Here is a 25,172-nt window from a genome sequence, read left to right on the forward strand (position 1 = left end):
GTGGCGTTGCAGTGATTACATGAGATAAGACTCAGTCTTTGTTTAAATAAGAAATCTGCAGTCATTTTATTGCCCAAACGTGTAGGAGAAGATGAAAGTGGTGACAGTCCTCTTCCCAAGGGAATCCAGTGAGTAGGTATACAGTTTAGGAACAAAGGAAGTATCGATTATAACATTATTACCGGGGCAACAGGTGATTAGATAAAGCAGCCAACCAGAATTACAGGTTTCTTGGGGAGTTTGTTTTCATAGGATAACAGCACTGATGTCTGAAGTCCTAGAAGCATAACAAGACCCCTCTGTTCAAAGCACACTTTCAAAGACAGGCTTATGTTATCAGGAAACAGTACATCTGTAACGGATACGAACGTCAACACACCTTATCACTCCGTAAAGCAAGACCAGTATTCTTGAGGAAGTTCTGTTTTAATGCCTGACCAAATCAAATCCTTCAACCTTGTTTTAATTTGCAGAATGGTGTTCCTCCTTGGATGCAGGGGAAATGAGACATTGCCTTCCTAATTCTTAGACTCCTTTTTGTTGATTAAAAAGATTCCTGTTTTTAAAGCAGGCTCTGGAGTTTCACTCATTAGGACTTACTTTTTTAAAAAAAGGCTCTGTGAAGCATGGAAAATGGGCTGCATTGGAACTAATTCTTAAGAGAAGGATTATGAAGAAAAATTTTTCTACATGAGATCCACAAAGAAAAGTAAAGGGTCAGGAACTAGAATGATGGATCTTAAAGTGTGGTCCCTGACCAGCAGGATCAGTGTCACCTGGGACGTTGTTAGAAATTCACATTCTTTTTTTTTTTTTTTTGCGGTACACGGGCCTCTCACCGTTGTGGCCTCTCCTGTTGCGGAGCACAGGCTCTGGACGCGCAGGCTCAGCGGCCATGGCTCACGGGCCTAGCCGCTCCGCGGCATGTGGGATCTTCCCAGACCGGGGCACGAACCCGTGTCCCCTGCATCGGCAGGCGGACTCTCAACCACTGTGCCACAAGGGAAGCCCAGAAATTCACATTCTTGAGCCCCACCCCGGACCTACAGAATCAGAATCTGGGGTGGGGCCTGGCAATCTGGATTCAACAAACCTTCCAGATGATTCTGATACACATACAGGTTTGAGAGCCACTGGGCTAGAGAATGAGAGGTGCCCTACAAAAAGCTGAGGAAGGCCTCTGTGAGGGAGGTGACATTCATTGTCTGCCTCTTTTAGAGCATAAATCCCTTGAGGGCCAGGATTTAGGGCTGTCTTGTCTGTTCCAGGCAAATGCCCAGAACAACTGGCACCCAATAGTTGCTCAGTAGATGTCGCATCAGTGTATTTAACAGACAGCACCTGCTGTATGCCAGGCACTGGGCTAAGGACTTTTAAAAATCTTAACCCCCAATCTTCGCAACATGCCCTACGATGTAGGCTGTGTATGGGGTGGGGCGGGGTGGCAGGTATTACCTACCCAAGATACTTGATGGAACATGGCCAAGCCAACTATCCCCTTCTTCGGGCCCTGAGGGTGTCCCCAGCTGGCCCCTGGGGCAGTGGATATACCCAGTTCAGTGCTTCTGAATTCTCCTCCCCATACCCTTGCCACTTCCCCTTCTCACTTCCCTTGTGCTGACCTCCCCTCCACATTGCTGACCACAAAGAACCTCACTTTTAGGAAAGCGGAGGGTGGTGGTGAAGTCAGGATGGAGGACGAAGTAGTTACCTCGATGCCCGCTCCACCCCATGAGGGACACGCTGAGCATGCCACGCTCACTTCACCCTTGTTCAACACCCCCCCATGAGGTTGGCCCTGTCATTGTGGTAGAGGGCGTGCATTTCACAGGTGGAGAAACTGAGGCTCAGAGGTTCAAGTGACTTGCTCAAGGTCACAGCGAGGGAGTTCAATCTTGCTTCCAACTTCCAGGCTCCACTTCCCCCTCAGTGAGAATTTGTCCAAAGAGCATTGATTGAGTGCCACTGGGCTGCTGGGCGGGGCCTGGGGTGCTGGGGACACAGTGGCAAACAAAACAGGACCCAGCCGTGAGGCAGGAAGTAGGGAGGGGAGAGGAGAAGAGGAAGCTCAGGGACAGAGGTGGCAAGGGAGAGGTCGGAGCTGAAGAGACCTGCACGATCCCCTCCCCTCCCCGCCATCCCCTATCACCCCCGCTAACCTTCACCCTCCTAGTTCCTCCTGCCCCTGGTTCCTCTTTCCCACTGACTCTAGGAACAGATCAGCCCACATAAAGCCGGGCCTCCTTTCTGGCGGGACTGCAGTACAGTGCCCAACATGCCCACCCGAGGGCAGGCCCATCTGTTACTGCTGCTACCGCTGCCGCTGCTGTTGCTCATCCCGCCAGCCACAGGTGAGTGGGTGGGGGCCCGGCTGGCCCCCAGGGGTGACTGGGCCCCCCCACACCCCTGACCGTGCTCCCCCGCCCCGTTACAGGCTCAGACCCTGTACTCTGCTTCACCCAGTATGAAGAATCCACGGGCAAGTGCAAGGGCCTCCTTGGGGGAGGTGTCAGCACGGAAGACTGCTGTCTTAATGCTGACTACGCCTTCCAGGAGCCCGGCAGCAAGCTCTGTATGGCGTGCAGGTTAGGGGGAGCCTGGGGCTTGAGGGGGGCAGAAAGGACTGTCTGCGGGGCAACCCAGAACTGGGGCTCTGGCCTTCTCTGAGATTCTCAAGCGTGGCTCCAAGGCCCTGATCATGACCATGGCTCCGGGTCTCTCAGCCTCGGCTCTGTGGACATTTGGGGCCAGAAAATTCTTTGTTGTGAGGGCTGACCTGTGCATTGCAGGATGTTTTGTAGCATCCCTGGCCTCCCACTAGATGCCAGTAGCAACTTGCAACAACTAAAATGTCTCCAGACAGGTAAAAATCATCCTGAGTTGAGAACTGCCATGGCTTACATGTATTGAGCGCTTCCTGCATACCAGAAGCATTGTGGGTGGGGTGCAGCTCAGGTATTCCTGAGGGTAGCTCAAGTCCCCAGATGGTTGATGACAGCTCATACGGAGCACTTACTGTATACAGATACATTTCTGGAGGGGGAGAGTTTGGGCAATTCTGAGGGCAGCTGCAGGTCCCTAATTATAACGGCACTTCATATTCACTGAGCACTTCCAGCATACCAGATGCATTGCAGAGGTTGGGGGTAGCCAGAGGATTTCTGAGGGTATCTCTAGTCTCCTAATCGTGATGCCAGCTTACGTGTACTGAGCCCTCTCTGTATGTCAGACATATTTTCTAACTCTTTACTATATATATCCCAGATACATCATGGGGATGGGGAGCTTGGGGATTTTTGAAGGCAGCTCTGGGCCCCTAGTCTCAACAGGTCCCATCTGTTTAGCGTTATGCTGTGCAGGGGCTTGGATCTGGGGTATTTCTGATGGGGTCTCTGAGCTCATTGGGATGATGGCTCCTATTTATTATGCACTTCCTGTTTGCCCGCTACCGTGCATGGCTGTGGCCTGATAGGCTTCTGACAGCAGTTCTGGTCCCCTAGTCCTTGCACTTGGTTACCGCGTGCCTGGCACTGTCCTTGGGGGACTTCAAAGGGTAACTCCAGGTTCCTGATCGTGAAGGTAAATGATATTTAGGTATTTGCTGTGTGCCCACCTCCTCCCCAACATCACTAAGAGGTAGATACTCTCATCACTCCATTCCACATACGTTTATCCCGCACCCCTGTCTGTGCCTACCCACACTCTGTGGTCCCATACACCATCCTTGTCAGAGCGTGCCAGGATGGGACATGTGCTTCTCTCTTCAGGCTCCCACAATGGTCAGCGTGGTCCGAGTGGGCCCCCTGCTCAGTGACCTGCACAGAGGGCTCCCAGCTGCGGCACCGGCGCTGCATAGGCTGGGGCGGGCAATGCCCCGAGAAGGTGGAGCCTGGGACCCCCCAGTGGCAGCTGCAGGCGTGTGAGGACAAGCCGTGCTGTCCTGGTGAGGAGGAGCAGCAAGGCGGGCGAGCACTGTCAGTTACCCGGCACTGGGAACTATCAGGGCAGAAGCCCTGAGGGTGGGAGTGTGCTTCATGTTTGTGAGGTCGAGGAGGAGGCCGGCGTGGCTGGAGGAGAGTGGTGGCAGGGGAGGTCAGAGGGGGACTGATCCCTGTGGGCCACAGTGAGGATGTTGGCTTTTACTCTGAGTGATGTAGTGATGGCGGAAAAACATGATCTGACTTGGGTTGTGACAGATCCCTCTCGCTGTCAGGACGACAGACTGTGTGTGGTGAGTAGTGAAGCAAAGGGACCACTGTGAAGGCTACTGCACTAGCCCAGATGAGCAATGATGGTGGGCCAGGTGTGTCAGAAACAATGGGCACAGGATTAGCTGATGTGGGATACATGAGGAAGCCTGGACCCCTGAATGACACCACCACCTCCATCTTGTCCCCCTCTTTTCTCTCCCACAGGGATGGGCGGTTGGTCCAACTGGGGGCCCTGGGCATCTTGCTCTGTCACCTGCTCTAAAGGGACCCGGATTCGTCGTCGAGCATGTGATCGCCCCACCCCCAAGTGTGGGGGCCACTGCCCAGGAGAGGCACAGGAGTCAGAGGCCTGTGACACCAAACAGGTCTGCCCCAGTGAGTGAGGGCAACCACAGGGCAACGATGTGGGCACCGAGGGTGGGTCTGGGGGTTACAGCAGGGAACTTCCAGGGCGGGAGGCCTTCAGCATGCATGACCACACTCGGCATCTCCCCACCCCCACCCCATCACAGCACACGGGGCCTGGGCTGCTTGGGGCCCCTGGGGCCCCTGCTCAGGCACCTGCCACAATGGACCCAAGGCATCTGAGGAGAGACGAAGCCGCACGTGCTCTGCACCTGAGCCCTCCACGCAGCCTCCCGGGAATCCCTGCCCAGGGTCATCCTCTGAGCAGCGGGCCTGCACCGGCCTGCCACCCTGCCCAGGTACTCGGGGATGAGACCTCTAACACTCTGCTCTTTATTTAGGCACAGATGCTCTGCCATTTCAAGGGGCAGCGATCTGAGACCATGTGACCATGGAGCTCTTCGTTTGGGGGCAGTCCGTCTCAAGGGTCTAGGGGCTGAGGGGGGCGATTGAGGTGGCCTTTCTCCTCACTCCTGTCTCCCCCAACAGTGGCTGGTGGCTGGGGGCCATGGGGTTCTGTGAGCCCCTGCCCTGTGACCTGCGGCCTGGGTCAGACCCGGGAACAACGGACATGTGATCACCCTGTGCCCCAGCACGGAGGCCCCTTCTGTGTCGGTGATGCCACCCGGACCCACATCTGCAACACGGCTGTGCACTGCCCTGGTCAGTACCCCAAGATGCACCATTTCCATGCATAAGCCCCCCCCACCCATCTCTGCTGCCCAGTTTCCTCTGTTAATGCCTTGTTCCTGTCTCTAATTCCTCCATTCCTGGCTCCGATGCCTTGGTTCCAACTCTGATCCCCCTTTCCCACATCTGATCATTCCCACCCCGTCTGCCAGCCCCCATTCCTCCCTCTGAAGCCCCTTACTGGCTCCTTTCTTTGGTGCAAGCCCAGCTGCCCCTGTCTCTGCAGTGAACGGACAGTGGGAGCTCTGGGGGGAGTGGAGCATCTGCATCCGCCGGAGCATAAAACACATCAGCTGCCAGGAGATCCCAGGCCAGCAGACCCGCTCCAGGCTCTGCAAGGGCCGCAAGTTTGACGGACAGCGATGTCGCGGGGAACAACAGGATATCCGGCACTGCTACAACATCCAGCGCTGCCTCTGTAAGTGGCCCCAGAGACCATGCTGTGAGGGTGCGGCAGCCCGTGCAGGGACAGGGGCTTTCTGACTCTCTGCCGCACACCGCGTGTCCCTGCAGCCTCTCTCTCATCACCCCACCAAGACCTCTAATTCTGACTCGGGAACCCCTCCCCTCCTGGCAGGGAAAGGCTCCTGGTCGGAGTGGAGTACCTGGGGGCTGTGCATGCCTCCGTGTGGACCCAACCCCATCCGCACCCGCCAGCGCCTCTGCAAGGCCACGCTCCCCAAATTCTCGTGAGTGAGGGGGCAGTGTGCCTTGGAAGGGGTCTTGATACTGATATGTCAGCGGTCAGGGTGGGAGAGTTGGCCACTCCCAACCAGGGCTTCCACCACTGGGTCCATAGGTGCCTGTCTGGCCGAGTGCCATCTCCCAGCTGTAGGAAGAGGGGAGAAACTAAAGAAGAAGCTGAGAAAGAGGATGTTGAGGGGAGAATCAGTAGCCTCCGTGCCCTTCAGTGACTCATTCAGTCACTCAGCCATTCTCCCATTCACTCCGTCCTTCCTGTGTCCATGTGCTCTAGCCCCTGAGTTACCCAAGCTTTGACTTGCTCATTCAGTCACTCATGCCTCCATTCACCTTCTCATTCCCTCAGTCACCCGTGCCCCAAAGCACTCTAAGGCCTTTTTGGCAACAACAGTTGCAGACACACAGAACTTCTTGAGCACTTATTGTGTACCCGACATGACTCTGAGCACTTTACCTGAATCAACTCATTTATCCTTACTCAGCCCAGTGAGGTGGGTATTCCTAGTATTCCCATTTTTCAGATGAAGAAAACTGGGGTACACGGGAGATAAAGAAATTGCCCAATATCTCACAGGTTAAAAATAAATAGTGTTGGGCACACAGTAGGCACTCAATAAGAGTTTGTTGAATGCATTCTTGCCTTCCCTGAGCTTCTCGCCTTCATCCCCCGCCCCTAACGCACCAGGCCCACCGTTACCATGGTCGAAGGTCAGGGTGAGAAGAATGTGACCTTTTGGGGGAAACCGTCGGCATTGTGCGATGTGCTGCAAGGGCAGAAGGTGGTGGTGGAGGAGAAACGGCCATGTCTACACGCGCCTCCCTGCGAAGAACCCTGAGGATGAGAAGCTCTAACATCTCTCTCTTCCACTCTGACCCCCTGACCTCTCAGACTTCAATAAACCAGCCTCTTCCCCAGGAGTGGGGCCATGGCATCTTTTAGGCCAAAGAGCGCAGCACAGGCAAAGTCGCAGTGGCCTGTGGTGGAAAACAGTATTTTCCACCGTGGCCACGGTGTGACAGGAGTGAAGGCGAGTGTCCGTTCCTGCTGTAGCCCTGATGTCTGCCCCCCTTCCCCTGCAGTGCCCCGGGCCCCCCAGCACGTCCCTCTGCAGAGTCCCGATTTACGAATTACGGGCTTCCTGATTGGCTACCCTCCCTGGCAGGCACTTTCTGATTGGTCGGAGTGCTTGTTTTCCATCTCCCCGCTCCTAAAGCCCCCTCCGCTGGCGGATTCCGCGTCATCCGGCAATGAGGCCTGGCAGGGGATGGCGCCGCACGGAGCGAACACCTGCACCCACCCACTCCCAACAGCCCAGCTCCAACGCTGCAATTAGCGGCGACAAATAGCTCCCGCGAGGCGGGGGGCGGACCGAGGAAGTGCCTACGAGGTGCTTTGAGCCGGGACAGGGGCAAAGAGAAGCTAGAGTCAGCATCTGCCCCCCAAGACACTCAGACACATTCCTTTAGCGTTTGTTCATTCATTCAACACTTATTAGCATCTACTGTATACTAGAGCTAAGTCTGGGCATCGGGTGGAGGAGGGCTGGTAGAAGGGGAGGACATCTAAGCAAGGGAACAGACTAGAATGGGTGATCCTTTCATTCTAACATTTTATTCAACACTTACCAGCGCCTACTGTATACTAACAATAGCGCTGGGCATCATGGGGGATGGGCAAGGAGAGTCAGAGCCGTATGTGTCTCCACAGTGAAGGGAACAAACCCAGGCTGTGTGCCTGGTAGTGTTTTAAGACTTTCCATAGCATGAATTCATTTAATCCACAGTGAACATATGAGGTTAATATTATTATCCTCATTTTACCAAGGAGGAAACAGGCACAGATAGGTAGTGGGCTGGACATTTTTGAAACACCATGTCAGGAGCAGAGTTTAGGACTTTGTCCTGTGAGTGGAGGGGCACCTCTGTGTGGGAGGCTTCGGATGGGAAATCTGTGGCACCCGGAGACGGTCAGGGCGCTCACTTCTCTGGGTCAATTTTCCCTTGTGTAAAATGGGTCAATTGATGGATTGGGGTGAAGATGAAATCGATGGATATTCGGTTATCTTGGAAGGAATGAGCCTAAGTGAGAGAGGTTCCGGTGCTACTGCCAGGGTATGAGAAAAATATGTGTGCGTTATGAGGCACATATCTCTGTGAATGTGTGACATGCAGACCTATGGGTCTGTGCAGGAATTAAGGATGTATTGAGTGTATGTGGAGTGTGTGTGAAGTTACAACCGTGTGCACATAACAATGTGTAAGTTATAGGAGTGTGGGTGTGTATGCATGCTCATGAAAGTGGCATGAATATGTATGTGTGAGTTATAAACATGGGTACAATACTGATTACAAACATATGTCAAGTGTGTGTGTTTCAGAGTCACTGCTCACCAATGCACAACAAAGAAGCACATTCTTGGAGCCCCTTCTGTATGTGCCTTCCTGTTGGAGAAGATGAAGCCAGTACAGAGGAGCCTTACCTCTGCCTCAGGGAGTTGAGACACTCCTGGGGTGAGGGTCGGGGGAATCTTCGTTCTTCTGCAAAACAGTCTACAAAAAAATTAATTTCTGGAAAATGAGCCACCTGGAGAAAGGGAATGACATTGGGGGACATGAGTACTAGGAACCTGGCAATGGGGCTACTGGGAAGAGGTAGACTGGAGACAGATTCCTAAGGAGCCCAACTTCTCACTCTCAGAGGAGCCAGAAAGATCTGTAGACCTGCAGCTGCTCCCATCCCCCAGAGAGGGCACCACGGGCCCAGCAGAGCTTGTTTGCTTGTGTTACTGAGCAAAAACTGGGGAGCACATACTTCAAAGTGTTGGGAGAGGGCTTCCCTGGTGGCGCAGTGGTTGAGGGTCCGCCTGCCGATGCAGGGGACGCGGGTTCGTGCCCCGGTCTGGGAGGATCCCACATGCCGCAGAGCGGCTGGGCCCGTGAGCCACGGCCGCTGAGCCTGTGCATCCGGAGCCTGTGCTCCGCAACGGGAGAGGCCACAGCAGTGAGAGGCCCCACGTACCGCAAAAAAAAAAAAAAAAAAAAAAAAAATGTTGGGAGATACCCAATTTCTGGAGAGTTCCCCATTTGGGGAACACTGGGATATGGGATGCCAGAGAGGGCATCCATGAGAGGGGGAAGGAATGGCCAAAGCAGAGGCCTGCAGGTGGACTGAAGCTGACTGCGATGGAGGAGGGAACAGAGATAGTGGACTGCGAGAGCCTAAGGGAAGAGGGGACTTCCTGGAGAACTAGGCCAAAGATGATCCTTGAGAGAGAGAGAAGGAAAGGACATTCCTGGCAGAAGTCACAGCACTCCCCCACCCCCACCCTCTTAGAGTCGGGTTGGGTGATCATTTTTACAGATGAGGAAGCCAAGTTTCAGAGGCCGGTAAGTTACTTTCTCAAGAGTATAGTGGAGGCCCAGTTTGAACCCAGGCTCTCTGACTCCAGACCTCACACCATGACCTTGTTTAAACAGGCCAAAGATTTAATGAATGAAGAATGTACAAATGAATAAGTGGATGATTCACTTGAAAATCCTGATGGCACAAGGGACTCCAAATCTGCCTACTTCTTGCCGTATCTCCTTCCACCTCACTTGGTCCACCATTATCGCTCACCATGGCCCACAAGGCCCTGCTCCACCTGGTCCCTGCTAACCTCTCTGACCCCATCTCCTGCCACAATCTCCCTCACTCACTTTGTTCCAGCCACACTGACACCTCTTTCTGGCACATTCGTAAAAGAAAAAAAAAACAGATGTATGGATCAGAAAGTGAACATGACCCTTTGGGAATGAATTGGAGTTCGTGGATTCCGTCTGTAAAATGGAAATCACATTACCCGCCCCATAGTATTGTAGTGAGGGTTGGGTACAATCGGTCAACAAATGATTATTTTTAAATGGATTTGTGTTTTCATTGTAGTCAGGATCTTACAGGAGCTTCCACAGCCCACCTCTGCCTAACCTACAAGGATCATTTGCTCATGCGGCAAACACTATTTGGCACCTACAGTTTGCATACCCTAGGATGGGTCTGCCTCTGTCTGTGGAAAGTTCTCTGGTGCAGGGAAAGATGGCCTTGGGCACTGACAATGCCAGATGGTTATCGTGGTTTTTGACTGTGTCCAGGGCAAACGGATGGGGACCTATAGGCCAACTGTGTGTGTAGGGGGGTGAGGTGAGGTGGGGAAGTGAACACACATCAAGGCTAGAGCTTCAGGAAATGTGTCTGTGTGGAGATCTAGGTTTGTCCATGATTGTCTGTGGGTGTGTTTTGTCTGGGTGCACATGCTCATGTGAGTTTCCCTGGGTCTCCGTGTGTCCGAGTGGTGCCTGTGTGCGTGTGTAGGCGTATTTGCGTTTATGTATGCATGCATGTCCATGACTGTTACCCTGGGCTTATGTGTGTCTGTATAGATACCTGGATCGGCGTGTTCTCTCTCTGCACATGCCTCCGTATGTTTCCTTACTTTTGTGTGTGTCTATGTTTCTCCACATATGTGGCATTCCCTGTGTGCCTCCAGCCCCCCGCCCCAGCGCAAGGGTATGTACTCCCCACAAGTGTCCACGTCCCCCTGTCTGATGCTGTCTACACCACCCACGCATGCATCTCTCTGCCTAGCTGAGCCTATGTGGACGTGGGAAACTGATCTCGTGGAGTAGTGCGTGTGACCCCCAACCCTCGCCGTGAGGGGGTTATTTCCCTACTTTTGAGTCTCCGGGTGTTCCCACCCCCCCCCAAATGCCTCCTGTGGTGATTATCAACACCGGAATCCGAGTATCTGCGGAGGGTCCTGCGTGTGAGTGCGAGTGCGTGGGAAGACCAGGATGAGGCGGGGTGGGGGGCTTGCCTGACGCACCCACCCGGACCCTCCGGACAAACACCCACCCCACCCCCACTCCCCAAATTGCGCATCCCCAATCGGAGGCGGGGGAGGGGAGACAGGATGCGGCGTGGCGCTTGCGCAATGACGCCTTCAGCACCGCGGACAGTGCCTTCGCCCCCGCCTGCCGGCGCGCGCCACCGCCACCCCAGCCCTGAAGGCGCGCTGACGTCACTCACCGCTCCTCCGCAAACTCCCCTTCCCAGTCGCCTTGGTCGCGTCCGCGCCGCCACCGGCCCAGCCGGACTGCACCACGCGGGGCGCGAAAGAGGGGGTCACGGGCGCGACCATCCGCGCTGCGGCGGCGGCGGCGACTCAGCGCTGCCTCAGTCTGCAGCGGGCAGCGGAAGAGTCGCGTCGTGCCTGAGAGCACAGCTGTGCTCCTGGGCCCCGCGCGGTCCGCCCCCGCGGTCCTGACCAGACTGCTCCTAGGACCCCCTGCCCCGCGTCGCAGCCATGAACTACCTGCGGCGCCGCCTGTCGGACAGCAACTTCATGGCCAATCTGCCAAATGGGTACATGACAGACCTGCAGCGCCCGCAGCCGCCCCCGCCGCCGCCCGCTGCCCCCAGCCCGGGAGCCACGCCCGGTCCTGCGACCGCCACTGCTGAGAGGGCCTCATCGGCAGCCCCCGTGGCCTCTCCGGCTGCCCCTAGCCCCGGGTCCTCGGGGGGCGGTGGCTTCTTCTCGTCGCTGTCTAATGCGGTCAAGCAGACCACGGCGGCCGCGGCCGCCACCTTCAGCGAGCAAGTGGGCGGCGGCTCTGGGGGCGCAGGCCGTGGGGGCGCCGCCGCCAGGGTGCTGCTGGTAATCGACGAGCCCCACACCGACTGGTAAGCCACTGCTGCGGACGTCCCCCCGCGGTTCTGGGTCCCCAGATCGTTCCATCATGAGCAATTATCGAGCGCCGCTTGTGTGCCCTGTGCCTGGCCCCCTCGCCCAAACCCTTTTCCTTTAAATTATTATGCGAAGCGCTTCATGTGTGCCCCGCCCTTGCCTCCCCCCTCCCCCCACCCAGACCCTCTAGATCCATACAGGGAGCAGTTATCGGGCGCCTGCTGCGTGCCTTCTTCCCAAAAGCCTTGACTTCAGTATATCCTGTGAGCAATCAGGAGCCTGATGTGCCCTGCACCCCCAACCCGTGCCCAAAGGTCTTGTCCTCTAATGGATCTTGTGAGCATTTATCAAGTACCTGGAGTGTGCCTCATTGGGGGCCCTTCCTCAAGGCCTTTGGCTTACGTGAATTTTGTGAACATTCGTTGAGAGCTTGATATGTGTCTTGTCCCCCTCGGTCCTTGCCCTAAGGCCTTCTCTGATCTTGTGAGCATGTATCCAGAGTGCGCTATGTGCCCGCACCCCAGCCCTCACCTCAAAAGCCTTTTAAACTATTCACTAAACATTGATTGAGTGCCTGCTGTGTATCCCATCCCAGATCCTCGCCCAAAGCGTTGCCTTTAATGGATCCTGTGAGCCTTTATTGAATGCCTTCTGTGTGCCCCAACTCAGTCCCCCTCTCTAAGAACCTATTTCTCCAAAGGATCTAGGAAGCATTTATTAAGTGCCTGGTGTATGCCCCACCCCCAAGCCCCTTCCTCAAACATATTTTCCTCAAATGAGTTGTATGAGCATTTTTGAACCTTCTGTGTGGGGCTCATCTTCAGACTCTCTGCTCCAAATCCTTTTCCTACAACGGATCTAGAAAGCATTCATTTGAGTAACTCCCTTATCCCCTATTCTCAAGCTGCTTCTTCAAAGACCTTTCCTTTGGTGGACCCACTTAGCATTTATCAACTGCCTGATCTAAAGGTGTGAGCCTTCTCTAAAGGCTCTCTCCTTCAGTGTATTCAGCAAGCATTTATTGAGTGCCTGCTGTTTACCTCGCCCCAGACCCTTTTCCCAATGCCTTTTCCTCCAGTGGCTTCAGTCTGTGTATATTGAGCACCATCTGCATGACCCAACCTTAGACCTTCTCCATAAAGGCCTTTGCCTTCAATTAATAGTGATCATATATCTGCACTTACTATGTGCACCGTTTCAATCTTTCTTTCCAAAGACCTTTTTAAAAAATCACTCCTGGAGCATTTGTGGCACACCCACTGTGTGCCTGATTCTGTGCCTTCTCCGTAAAAGCCTTTCCTCCCAAGAATGGAGAATCAAGCTTACATAAATCAAGTTACTGTATCCCCATTCCCCTTCCCCCAAAGACTTTTCCTCCAATGGATCCAGTGATGATATGCCCATCTCTAGCCAACCCCCTTCCCCAAAGACCTTTTCTTTTAATGGATCCAGTGAGCATTTAGTCATTGTCTGCCAGGTGCTCGATTCTAAATCACCTTCCCCGAAGGCCTTTTCCTCTAATAGCTCCTGTGAGCATTGATGGAGTGCCTTCTGTGTGTTCTGTAGTCACACCTCCTCCCCAAAGTGCCTTTCTCCCAGTGGGTCCAGTGAGCACGTATGCAGTACCTGTCGTGCGTAGGAAGTAGATTCCCCTTCTTTACTCCTAGGATAACCTGTGCCAATCTTAAAGCCTCTCCCCAGGGTCCTTTCCTTCAATGAATCTAGAACCAAATTTAGAAGGGTTACCCTTTTCCCACTCCCTTCAGTATCACTAGGATTCCCTCTCCCAATCTTAAGTCTATACCCCAAAGGGCCTTTTTTTCTATTTAAGCCAGTAAACACTTACTGAGCACCTACTATATAAGAGCCATTCGCAACTTCCTCTTGCCAAGCTTGGAAGTTCCTTCCCTTGTCTCAAGAGCTCTCTCTCCAGGGGTCTCTTTCAGCCTGAATTTATTGAGTACCAGCTCTTTACTGGCTAGTCACCCCTCTCCCCAGGAGCCCTTACCCAGAAGCCTTTGTCTCTATTCAGAGCTCTCTCTATTTATTCATTCTACAGATATTTATTGCACACTTTCCATGTGTAAGAGTATGGGAGGCATCTACTAAGCACTACTGTATACTAGGATGAACCCTCCTCAGTTCCCTTTCCTTCTAATCCCAACCACCAGCTGTATTCTCCATACTTTCTCCTCCACTCAGCCCCACCAATCTTTTAATGAACACTTGCTGTATGCTACTGAGAGCCCCATATTCAGTGCCTCTTCTCCCCCTCCTGTAGCCCTAACTCCCCCTTCAACAATCTCCATCCTGCCTTTCACACGACACAATCGAAAGCTCATGATGTGTACCTACTGTTTTCTGGCTAGGTTCCCTCCCGCACATAGTAGCCATCTTCCCAACTGCCCTTTTCCCCCAATTAATCCAAAAAGCATTTATCATTCTTTTACTGTGTCCTGTTCAAACAACGACATTCCCCTCGCTGCAGCAGACTCCTCCACTCTCTTCTCCCTCAATCCATAAAGCATTTATTGAACACATGTTGTAATTCCTTCACTAACACCCACTCACACAGATGCCATCTTCCTGGCTAAATTTGATCTATTGAAGTCAACAAACCTTAATGAAGCCCCTGCTGTATATTGGTAACTACCCTCCTTTAGACTTCCCTTCTTCACTTCGACCCTCCAGGCAGGTCCTTTGCTGACTTTTCCTTCGTCCCATCAAGCATTTATTAATTATCTACCGACTACTGACAAGACCCTTCCCCTTTCCATAATCACAACTCCAGTGTTTTCCACTTTTTTCTTCTAACTTGTCTAGCGAGCATTTATTGAGCATCTGCTGAATTCTGTGAACAATTCTTCCCTTCCACTTCTGTATCCCGAAAGCCCTCCTTTATCCCAGCAGCCACCCCAGTCTTTTCTTCCAGTCAACCTAGCAACCATTTATTTAGCGCCTGCTATAGGTGGGGTGGGGTGGGCAAAGGGGGAGAGCCTGTGTACACCAGGTTCAGTGTGAGGAACAGAGACCTCTGAGTCACCAACTTGCAGACATTCAGAACCACGCAAGCTTAGGGATTTCAGCCTGGAATAAAGGAGGAGTTGTGCAAACTCTGTCATGGATTGTACACCTAAGTACAGTCTGATGCCTTTCCCACCAAACCTCACCACTCTCATTCCTTCCTGGGTCTTTGAGTCCTGTGTGGTTTAAAGTTGCAGACTCAGAGTTGAGACTCGTCACCTCTTTTTACAGATAATTTAGTCCAGTGTTTTTTAGGCTGTGGGTCACCTCTTGGCTTGTGACCAGCATTTCTTTTTCTTCATGAAATGAAAGTAGAACTATGATAAATAATATCGTTACATGAAAATAGTAACAGAGTATATTGCACATAGTAAGTGGAATTATTATTTAGTGAAACTGTTACTCCAACAAGAAATGTAATCAATAATGTATACCATATATATTATGTATATTCTCTAATACATTTGTTATATGATGAGTTTATAGTATATAATACATATATATGTGTATGTTTTTCTTCATGAAATGGAGTAGAATAGGAAATACCAGACTCCATTGCAAATACTAAAGGTAATTATTTACTGAAACTTTCATTCTAATATATGCATATTTATACACATTCTAGGTACTGTAACACGTAATATATAATATGCAATATGTTATATAAGACATCCTATATTGAATTTTCTGTACAACATTATATGTCTTATATAATATATATTACATATATAGGATGGGTTATTATGTAAATGTGTATATAGTGGGTTATATATTTCTTCTTGTGGCTTCTTTTCTTAGACTTTCCTGGAAGCAGACCCTGAGACTCTGAGATTTGTGTGCAGATTGATCGGAGAGAGCTCTTGGGAATAACACCTGTTGCAGGGGAGGAGTGGGGGAAGCAGGATTTGGCAGAAGGAAAGGCTGAGCTGTGATGCATCACAACAGTTGTCCGATCATCTGGGGAGCTCTGGAGCTGGGATGACCCTTCAGAGTTGTCCCAGTTGAGATGGGGTGGCCAGGCTTTTGTAGTCCTGCATCAGTAAGTCATTGGCTGCAGGCTGCCCTCTGGGAGGAGGCATAATCTTGCAGAAGGTGAGTCCCTGCTGCAGAGGGCAGTTCCCAGGGACGGACAGCACTGTGGGCCTTCAGCAGCAGGTATTCCCAGAAGCTGGGGGACAGATGTGACAAGAAGGAGGAGTGTGAAGATCGGGGTGGAGCGCACAGCCTACCCCCTGGACTGCTCAGATTCACTTGCTTTTTAGAAGTAAGTTCACCCATCTGGGAACAGCGTTTCCAGGATTCTAACTGATCTTGCTTTCTGGGAGACACTTGAAAGAACACAGTTAGTTGGACAAACTACAGCCTCCACTGCCATAGTTGATAAATGTGGCATAAGTAAATGATGCATTGTTTCCTTCCTCTACCTCACGTTCTAGATTCCCCTCACCCTCGGCTAGCACCCCCCTCCTTGGTCTCAGTGGCTTATCTGGTGAGTGATCCATTCCCTCATCCTTGAGGGATCCCTGAGCTCCTGGTCCCCATCCCCTCAGGCTGTGGCTGCTGTACTCGTCCATTTGCCATCAGTGTTAAGCAAGGAGTACCGACAGATGCCCAAGCAGATCGCCTGGGGGCCAAACATATTCCTCCCTGGCCCCACTGTGTAACAACAGCCCTATCTCCTCGTGATGATGAGGGTCACGTGCCCCTGCCAAGACAGTGACTCGTCTTCCGTTCCGTTGGCATGAGAAGCCTGAAGTGTCCAGGTAGCAGTCAAAGCTTAGAAGGTAATGGGATTCTTGCCGTGTCCCCTGGTAGCAGTGTTCCCCCTTGGAAAACCAGGACCTCTAACCTTGCAGCACCCTGAGGGAACAGGAAGCACACGTTCCAAAAGTGGATCACTGGAATTGATGGTAAGCTGGGCCACTCCTACCTTCACCTCCGAGTCCCCAGACCGGTGTATTCTACCTCTGAAGAGCACAGCACAAACAACAGATTTAGCGTGTACACCGTGTTTTGGAGGATGGCATCCCATTCCTGCACAGTATCACCTCCAAGCTTAGGTCTTAGCTGTGGCTACACCAGGTGGTTCTTTCACTCTATCAGGCCAGCAGCTTCTGGGTGGCGCGGTATATAATGTCACCAGTTGATTCCATGGTCGTGGGCTTGCTTTTGCACTTCCTTTGCTGTAAAGTGTGTCCTTCAGTTTGATGCAATGTTATGCGGGATCCCATACTGGTGGATCAAATATTATGTAAGCCCTTGGACAGGGCTGCTGGCTAAGGTCCTGTAGTCAGGAAAGGCAAACCCATATATAGAATATTCCAGTCGAAATCAGTCATTACTCTTTCCAGAGTGGAAGGAGCCCAGTGTAGTCAGTTTGCCATGGAGTGGCCGGTTGGTCTTCTTGAGGGATGGTGCTGTGTCAGGGACTCAATATTGGTCTCTGGTGCTGGCAGGTTGGACATTCAGCAATAATGCCGCAGGCCTCACATGCTGCCTCTATCTCTGTTACCCTTGCCACTTCATACGTGTGCCCATCTGCCAGCACTGGCTGATTCTAGAAGCTGGCTGACATCATCTGGCTGAGTCATTCTGTCTACCTGGTTGCTTAGTGCCACTTCCAGGGTGGATACTATCTGGTGGGTGTTAACACACTCACTCTGTTTCATCTCCACTCCCGTATGTCCACCCACATTTTGCTGTCCCAGACCTCCTCTTCCTGATCTTCCAATATTGTTCATTCAAGGCCTCTGTCTAATCAGCCAAGCCATTTACCACTGCCCATCAGTGAATACGTATTCGAATCTTGGGTCACTTCTCTTTCCCCACAAAATAGATGACCAGGTGCACAGCCCAAAGCTCTGCCCATTGGGAGCTTTGCCACTGTTTTTCAAGACCTCTCCGAGTGGGGCTATAGCATCGTCACTGTCCATTTTTGGCTTCCACCCACGTACCAAGCCAACCCATTTGTGAACCAAGCTTAGGCTTTTTCTTCCTTCATCTGCTGGTTGTAAGGTGTTCCCTTAGTGAGATGAGGGAGACACTAACACAACAGTGTGGATGACACGGGCATCCGGGTTACTTGCTCAGGCAGCTTGCATGGTCCTGCCTGGGGTCGATCCTGGCTCCTGGGCCCATCTGACTTCATTACTTGGTGGGCCTGGCAGGACCCAGCTCATGATAGGCACCAGGATACGTGGTTCCTTGGTACCCCACGGTCAAGCATTCTGTCTGTCTCAGGGCTCAGTACTGCACCAGGATTTGTTTCTCAAAAGCTGTGTAATTCTCTGCTGCAGATGGCATGGCCTTGCTCCAGAACTCCAGGCATCCCATAAGCTCCACACTGCATTTTCCCCACTATCCAGTATCGTAGGATCTGCCAGATCATATGCCCTGACTGGCAAGACTGCTCACACCACAGCCTGGACCTGCTCAGGGCTGGCAGCCTTACGTGTCACCTGAAATATGGATCGGAACAGTATTTCCAGGTGTGGAATACGCTGTCTCCGGAACCTAAAGAGACCTCTCCTCTGGACCTGAAGAGGCCTTCCTCATGGTGGAAGGTGCAAGACGCGATGCTTTGCGCGATTATTTGGAGGGGCTGTCCTGGCATACCTTGGCCCACTGAATCCCTAAAAATCGCACTAATGTGGCAGCACCCTGAGTCTTTTCAGGGTTTATCTCCCACCCTCTGGAGTGCATGTGTCTTATCAAGGCAATGTGCTAACCATCTCTTGCTCATCTTGGCCAATCAATATGATGTAATCGATATAGTAGTCCAATGTGATATTCTCTGGGATATACAGATGGTCCATGTCCTCTTGGACTATATGATGACATAGGGTGAGAAAGATAACATAGCCCTATGGCAAGACCATCAATATGTATTGTGGTCAGTCCCACATGAGCGTGAAATGTCTCTGATCCTCTCTTCTGATCAGAATAGAAAAGCAGTCATTCCCTAAGTCAGTGCCCACCTGCTGTACCTGAGATCCTTTCATTTGCTCCAGCAATGACAGCATGACCAGTACAGCAGCTTCAATCAAGGCTACTACTTGGTTGAGCTCGCAGTAGTCTACATTCTTTAGGATCCATCCAGCCTCCTCAGAGCCCAAACTGGTTAATTCAGTGGAGATATGATGGGACTAACACCCCTGCGTCCTTTAGCTCTTTCAGAGGAGCACTAATTTCCACCATCACCCCTAGGATAGATACAATATTGTCTTTGGTTTACAGTTTTGATCAGGGGAGGGGGGGTGTAATTTCCGAGGCATCCATTTGAACTTCCCCACTACCATAGCTCTGCCCTGGCAGGCCAAGGAACTCGTGTAGGGGTTCTGAAAACTACAGATATGTCCATTCCAATTATGTATTTGTGAGCTGGGGAAGTGACCACTAGGTGGACCTGTGGACCCAATGTACCCACTGTGAACAGGACCTGGGCCAGGACTTCATTTATGACCTTATGTCCACTGTGCTTCTCAACATGGCTGGTGCCGCTCTCACCAACATATTCCTCACTTTGTAAGTCGGGTATATCCTCTGGGCACTCCCATAGAATAGAGTCAGCTGGTTGGTTTTCCAGACTTAAGTAGTGTATCTACTCTAACACATCTGCTTCTCTGAGCCCTTTGATCCTTTCCTCCACAATCTGCCATGGAAGTCTGGCATTTCTACTTCACTTGGTGTGGGCCACTGTTTTTTCCAAGCTTCCACAAGTCATCCAAAATTGTATCAGCAACATTTCCTGGAGCCCTTGCCATGGTTTTAAGTTCTGTGTCCTGGGAGAGTGCTCCAAGTTCATGCTTCACTCCCTTGGTCCACTGTCCTCAGCATCCAGTCTCAGGCATGCTTTCCCAGCTCCTGCTGATACCTGTTAGCCAGATTCTTCAGCTTCTGTGTATCATTCCTTTCCTTCCTTTGCAAGCTTAGAACCTCTCCAGTCAGGTTGTGCTAGGATTTGACCCTGGTTATTGATCTGGTTGCCGAGAGGGGAAGGGAAGTTGATTCTGAAAGGGGTAAGAATTGTTTTATAAGACATATGCTTCGTTCTAGGCCTCTGCATTATTTTCAAGCAGAGGGAAGTTTCTGTATTCTAGCAAGGAATGGGCTACTCCAGCAGATCCAGTGGGTTCAGGTGAATCTGTAAGTTCAAGGTGTTACATGCATCTTCCCAGATACCCCCATCACAATCTCAGAGCTCCACTCCTGTCCTTATTTAGGGCCCTGAGCATGGAATAAGAGATGTACTGGGCCTGAGAATTCAACCTTCTCTGAAGTTGTACTACACTTACAGTTAAGTCCTAAGTCTGATCTTCTCCTCTGTCTGCCCTCTGGTTGCAGAAGATTGGGGTTTCCTTAAGTACAGCCAAGGGGGTCTTCTGCCTTTTACATTTTGCTTTGAATTGGTGATTATTCACCCTGAGCATGCCATATCTTTCTTCAGCTAATCAAGGGTGTTTAGCGAATAGTCACCCAAGTCTGGTTACCATTTCCCTCACACCTCTCTAGTACCAGGAATATTTCACCAGCTAGTGCATTCCCTTCCACTCGTATCTCATTACAGTCCACCATCAGTTAAAGTTACTGCTGCTTCAAAACCCCATAGGCCTGCACTATAAGTCTCCCACTCAGGAGAATCAACTCCACACTGCATCTTTTCTCACTACAGACATCTCCAGTATCATAGGGTTTGTCAGATCGTATGGTTCAAGTGGCATCCTGCTTGCACCACAGCGCAGACAGACATGTCACAGGGCGCTTTGTGTAGCTACAGCACGTCAGGGACTGTTGTGCTCCACCCCCACAAATGAGGCTTCATTATTGCCTGCTGGCTGCTGGGTGGCCCAGCTCCAGAAAGGCAGTAGAGTCTTCTTTGTAGTTTGAATTCTCTGGCCCACTGTTTTAGGTTGGGGTCTCTGAAAACAGATTTTGAGGCAGAGAATTGCATGCACAGGCTTATAGGGGAGTCCCTTTGGAAACAGCACCTGTAAGGAGGGCAAGGTTGAGCAGAGGGAGAAGTGGGTCCCCAGTGCGGTTGCATCCAAGGCCTCAGCTGATCCTAAGGGGGAGCTCTAGAGCTAGGATGGTCCTTCAGAGTCAGCCTATATTGAGGCAAAGAGGCTGGCCTTTGTACTCACTCATAGACCAGATATCAGCCATGGGCTGCCAGTAAGTAAGTATAACCTTGGCCAAGGAAGTGCTCTGTGACACAAGACAATTCCCAAGGGGACACAGCTGTGATCTTTCAACTGATATTCTGATCTTTCAGCTGATATTCAGGGTGCATTGGCCCTGAAGAGATCTGAGCAGAACACCACAGTATCCACTACATTTATGGTCAAAAAAGTTTAAAAAAGTTTTAAAAAGTGATATATATCATATATATACACCACAGTATCCACTACATATATGGTCAAAAAGTAGTGTGTGTGTGTATGTGTATATATATATATATATATATATATATATATATATATATATATACACATATATATATAAAACTTTTATTTATTTATTTTTCCATTCATCTAATTTTTTAAAAAAATTTTTATTGGAGTATAGTTGATTTACAATGTTGTGTTCGTTTCAGGTGTACAGCAAAGTGAATCAGTTATACATATACATATATCCACTCTTTTTTAGATTCTTTTCCCATATAGGTCATTACAGAGTACTGAGTGGAGCTCCTTGTGCTATACAGTAGGTCCTTACTAGTTATCTATTTTATATACAGTAGCATGTATATGTCAATCCCAAATTCCCAATTTATCCCTCCCCCCCTTTCCCCCTGGTAACCATAAGTTTGTTTTCTACATCTGTGAGTCTATTTCTGTTTTGTAAATAAGTTCATTTGTACCATTTTTTTAGATTCCACATATAAGCGATATCATACGATCATCATCATTTTCTAAATGAAAAATGCACAGGTCTAAGAGATTCTCTTCCAACATCTGTGAGGGGACAGTGTCAGTGATGGAGTAGGGGGTAGGAGGGAAGAGGGAGAGAGAGGAGAAAATAGCTGTGCTTGGGGTCTTAGGGGTATGTCAGTGAAATCACTAGGGCTGGTTGTGCTGTGTATATCAGAGACCCTGATTGTGTGCATGTAGGCAATCCCAGGAGTGGCTCATCCCCTCAGCCTTCTTCTACGGGAAACCTGATTGGGGATGAGCTTCTGTCTGTGGAGAAGCCTGTCAGAAAGGAATCCTGGGCCTGGGGGAGAAGCCCATATGGGAATGGGCCCAGGGACAGTGACTTAGCAGTTCGTGATGTGTCTACTGCTGTTCCTACGCCTCTCTGCTCCTGTGGCTTCCCCTCGTCCTCAGCTGCATTCCTCCTCACCCTCATCATGGCTGACTCTGGCTTCTGTAGAACCCCCACCGGCCTGCACCCCTCAATCTGCTCCTCCCTTTCTAATGCAGCTGCCCACTCATGGCTGCTGTGTCCCTCTCAGTGCACAACCACACATGGTGAATGTGTTCTTCCTTGGGAAAGGGCTAGAGAGCAGAGAGATGCTTCAGGCCACACAAGCAGACATAGGTGCTGACACATACCTGGGCACACTCCATATATATATATATATACCCCCTAAGGTTCTTTGCCATTTACAAACCTCCATGCAATTTCAAAGTATGTTACACTTTACAAAGCACTCCTTGTTTTGCAAAGCCTTTCAGATAGCAGTGTGACAAGCAGACCGTACTTTGGGAAATGCCTGCTCTCTGTGTTTTAAGAACTTGTTTTATAGTTTGCAATGTCCTTTGACATTTACATACCTCCACAAGGGTTACAAAGAACTGTTAGGTTTTTCAAAGTATTTCAACAGTTATAAATCACATTATAGTTTCTCTAGTGGCACTGGAGGGGCAACGGGGTCAAAGGACCAGCCTGGGTTTTGTCTTCCTGAGATTGGAGTATTGACGGATGTGCTCTGCTTTTCCTCTTCAGGGCGAAATACTTCAAAGGGAAAAAGGTCCATGGAGAAATTGACATTAAAGTAGAACAGGTTAGTTGGGGCAGGTGGACATGGGGGTCAACTGTCCAGACTGCAAACTGAGTGGTCTTTTTTGTGTGATGTGAGTGAATCCCTGATTTTCTTTTCTTCCCAGGCTGAATTCTCTGATCTCAACCTCGTGGCTCATGCCAATGGCGGATTCTCTGTGGACATGGAAGTTCTTCGGAATGGGGTGAAGGTTGTGCGGTGAGTGTAAAAAGGTTACCTTGGTGTTATGGGGGAGGCATAGGGCTCCCTTAGAGCTGAGGGAGAGTCCCCACCTCCCCTCCCATCCTTCTGTGAGCAAGAACTTAGGCACATTGCAATAGCCAACCTAAGTATCCATCAACAGATGAACGGATAAAGAAGTGATACACACACACACGTACACACACACACACAATGGGATGTTATTCAGCCATGAGAAAGAAGGAAATCCTGCCATTTGTGACAACGTGGATGGATCTTGAGGACATTATGCTAAGTGAGATAAATCAGACAGATAAAGAGAAATACTGTATGCTATCACTTATATGTGGAATCTGAAAGAGCCAAACTAATAGAGACAGAGAGTAGAAAGGTGATTGCCAGAGGCTGGTGGGTGGGGTGGAAGAATAGGAGAGATGTTGTTTAAGAGTACAAACTTTCAACTGGTAGATAAATAAATCCTAGAGATCTAATCCACAGTACGGTGGATACAGACAACAATATTGTATCATAATCAGCAAACCTGCTAAAAGACCGGATCTTAATTATTCCCACCATGAAAAAAGAAATAATTACGTGACATGGTAGAGGTACTAACTAATGCTACAATGGCAATCATATTATAATATATAAATGTATCAAATCAACATGTTATACACCTTAAACTTATCCAATAATTGACATATAACGTGCCCATTATATTCCAATTTTTAGAAAAAGAACTTAGGCACAGAATGTAAGGAGATAGCTTCTCTTCTGGAGAAGAGCCAAGGATCCCAGAAGACCACAAGCCAAACTTTTCAGTTATTGGATTGGCCAAAAAGTTCATTCGTGTTCTTCCATAACGTCTTACAGAAAAATCCAAACGAACTTTTTGGCCAACCAAATATTAATTCAACAAACATTTCTTGAGCATCTACCGCATGCCAGGTGCTGCTCTCAGCATTTTACATTCAACAAATATTTATTGAGTATCTATTGTGTGCCAGGAGCTGTTGTACATGCTGAGGTCCTGGCAGTGAGCAAAACAGACCCCCAAAAAGACAAAAACCCTCTGCTCTCATGAAGCTTACATTCTACTGTGGGATACACACAATAAACGAATAAAGAAGAAAATGTCAAAGTGCTAAGAAAAAAATATCAGCAAAGGGATGTAGGGATTGGTGAAGTGATTGGGGAAGGGTCTGCAGTTTGGTTGGGGGTAGACCAGTAGTGTGAGAGACATTTGAGGAAAGACCTGAAGGAGGTGGAGGAGTGGGGCATGTAGAAATCCAGGGAGGAAGCGTTTCAGGCAGAGGGAATAGCCCATGTAGGGGCCCTGAGGCTGGAATTTATTCTGGGCAGCATCCTATGTGACTGGGAGCTGTGAGAGCTGAGCGGGCAAGTTGCGAGCTCACCTTGGTGAGGAGAGGAGCAGGCAGGAAAGGCTTAAGAGGGCCACCAGGTGAGGAAAGGGTAGGAAGGGCACATGTGGTGGAGGGAACAGCTTGTGTATGTGGCTGAGGTGAGAAACCACTGTGTAGTTTCTAGGAGCTGTGGAGATTTCAAGACTTGACCTTTATTCTAAAGGTGGTGGGGAGCTTCTAGGAGGACCATCTACACTCTACCCTTGCCACCCCAGGTCTCTGAAACCAGACTTCGTGCTGATCCGCCAGCATGCCTTCAGCATGGCACGGAACGGAGACTACCGCAGTTTGGTCATTGGGCTGCAGTATGCCGGAATCCCCAGCGTTAACTCTTTGCATTCTGTCTACAACTTCTGTGACAAGCCCTGGGTGGTAAGTGACAGGAAGGGTGCTACTGGCAGAGGGAACAGCTCATACATGCATGTGGGAGCTTGAAACCACTGTGATCTGGGGGAACGGAGGAAGTTTGGAAGCTTGGAGTCCCAGCTTGGAGACTCCCTCCAGGTAAAGGGACTTGCTGACCCGTCTCTCCTGCCTCTCATAGTTCGCTCAGATGGTTCGACTGCACAAGAAACTGGGGACAGAGGAATTCCCTCTAATCGATCAGACCTTCTACCCCAATCACAAAGAGATGGTGAGTCTGGGGAAAGGGAGTGAGCTGGAGGGAAAAGCATCATGCCTATTGCAATAGTATTGCCAATGGGTGTATTACCAGTGGTATGCTATCAGAAAGTGCAGCCGGCACATGCACGTAGAGGGTGACGTTGCTTCGTGATAGGGTTTATTACTACCAGGAATTTACTATGTAGTT

At 50.4% G+C, this 25,172-nt stretch overlaps 2 protein-coding genes across 3 annotated transcripts in view; both read left to right on the plus strand.

Moving 5' to 3' along the window:
* The first annotated feature begins 2,257 nt into the window (after positions 1 to 2,257).
* Positions 2,258 to 6,926, plus strand: CFP (complement factor properdin). Its single transcript, XM_081222511.1, has 9 exons — positions 2,258 to 2,351; positions 2,435 to 2,585; positions 3,768 to 3,943; positions 4,416 to 4,586; positions 4,724 to 4,915; positions 5,106 to 5,279; positions 5,533 to 5,724; positions 5,884 to 5,995; positions 6,694 to 6,926. The coding sequence occupies exons 1-9, from the start codon at positions 2,276 to 2,278 to the stop codon at positions 6,842 to 6,844; spliced, it is 1,395 nt and encodes a 464-aa protein (XP_081078637.1). The 5' UTR covers positions 2,258 to 2,275; the 3' UTR covers positions 6,845 to 6,926.
* A 4,318-nt stretch (positions 6,927 to 11,244) lies between these two features.
* Positions 11,245 to 25,172, plus strand: part of SYN1 (synapsin I) — a 43,816-nt gene continuing 29,888 nt past the window's right edge. For both annotated transcript variants that reach the window (XM_081222342.1, XM_081222343.1), the window contains exons 1-5: positions 11,245 to 11,727; positions 22,703 to 22,760; positions 22,864 to 22,955; positions 24,577 to 24,733; positions 24,906 to 24,995. In XM_081222342.1, coding sequence (XP_081078468.1) covers positions 11,351 to 11,727; positions 22,703 to 22,760; positions 22,864 to 22,955; positions 24,577 to 24,733; positions 24,906 to 24,995 — 774 coding nt within the window. In that variant the 5' untranslated portion in view covers positions 11,245 to 11,350. The remainder of the gene's footprint in view (positions 11,728 to 22,702; positions 22,761 to 22,863; positions 22,956 to 24,576; positions 24,734 to 24,905; positions 24,996 to 25,172) is intronic.

This window comes from Mesoplodon bidens (genome assembly GCF_964165515.1).
Source record: "Mesoplodon bidens genome assembly, chromosome: X".
Lineage (NCBI taxonomy): Eukaryota > Metazoa > Chordata > Mammalia > Artiodactyla > Ziphiidae > Mesoplodon > Mesoplodon bidens.

What these genes read in the sequence shown, in the direction of transcription:
- CFP (XM_081222511.1), top strand. Translation starts at nt 2,276, where the DNA reads ATGCCCACCCGAGGGCAGGCCCATCTGTTACTGCTGCTACCGCTGCCG. An exon ending in CGGCCTGCCACCCTGCCCAG is followed by an intron (nt 4,916 to 5,105) that starts GTACTCGGGGAT and finishes CTCCCCCAACAG; the next exon opens with TGGCTGGTGGCTGGGGGCCA. An exon ending in CAACATCCAGCGCTGCCTCT is followed by an intron (nt 5,725 to 5,883) that starts GTAAGTGGCCCC and finishes CCCTCCTGGCAG; the next exon opens with GGAAAGGCTCCTGGTCGGAG.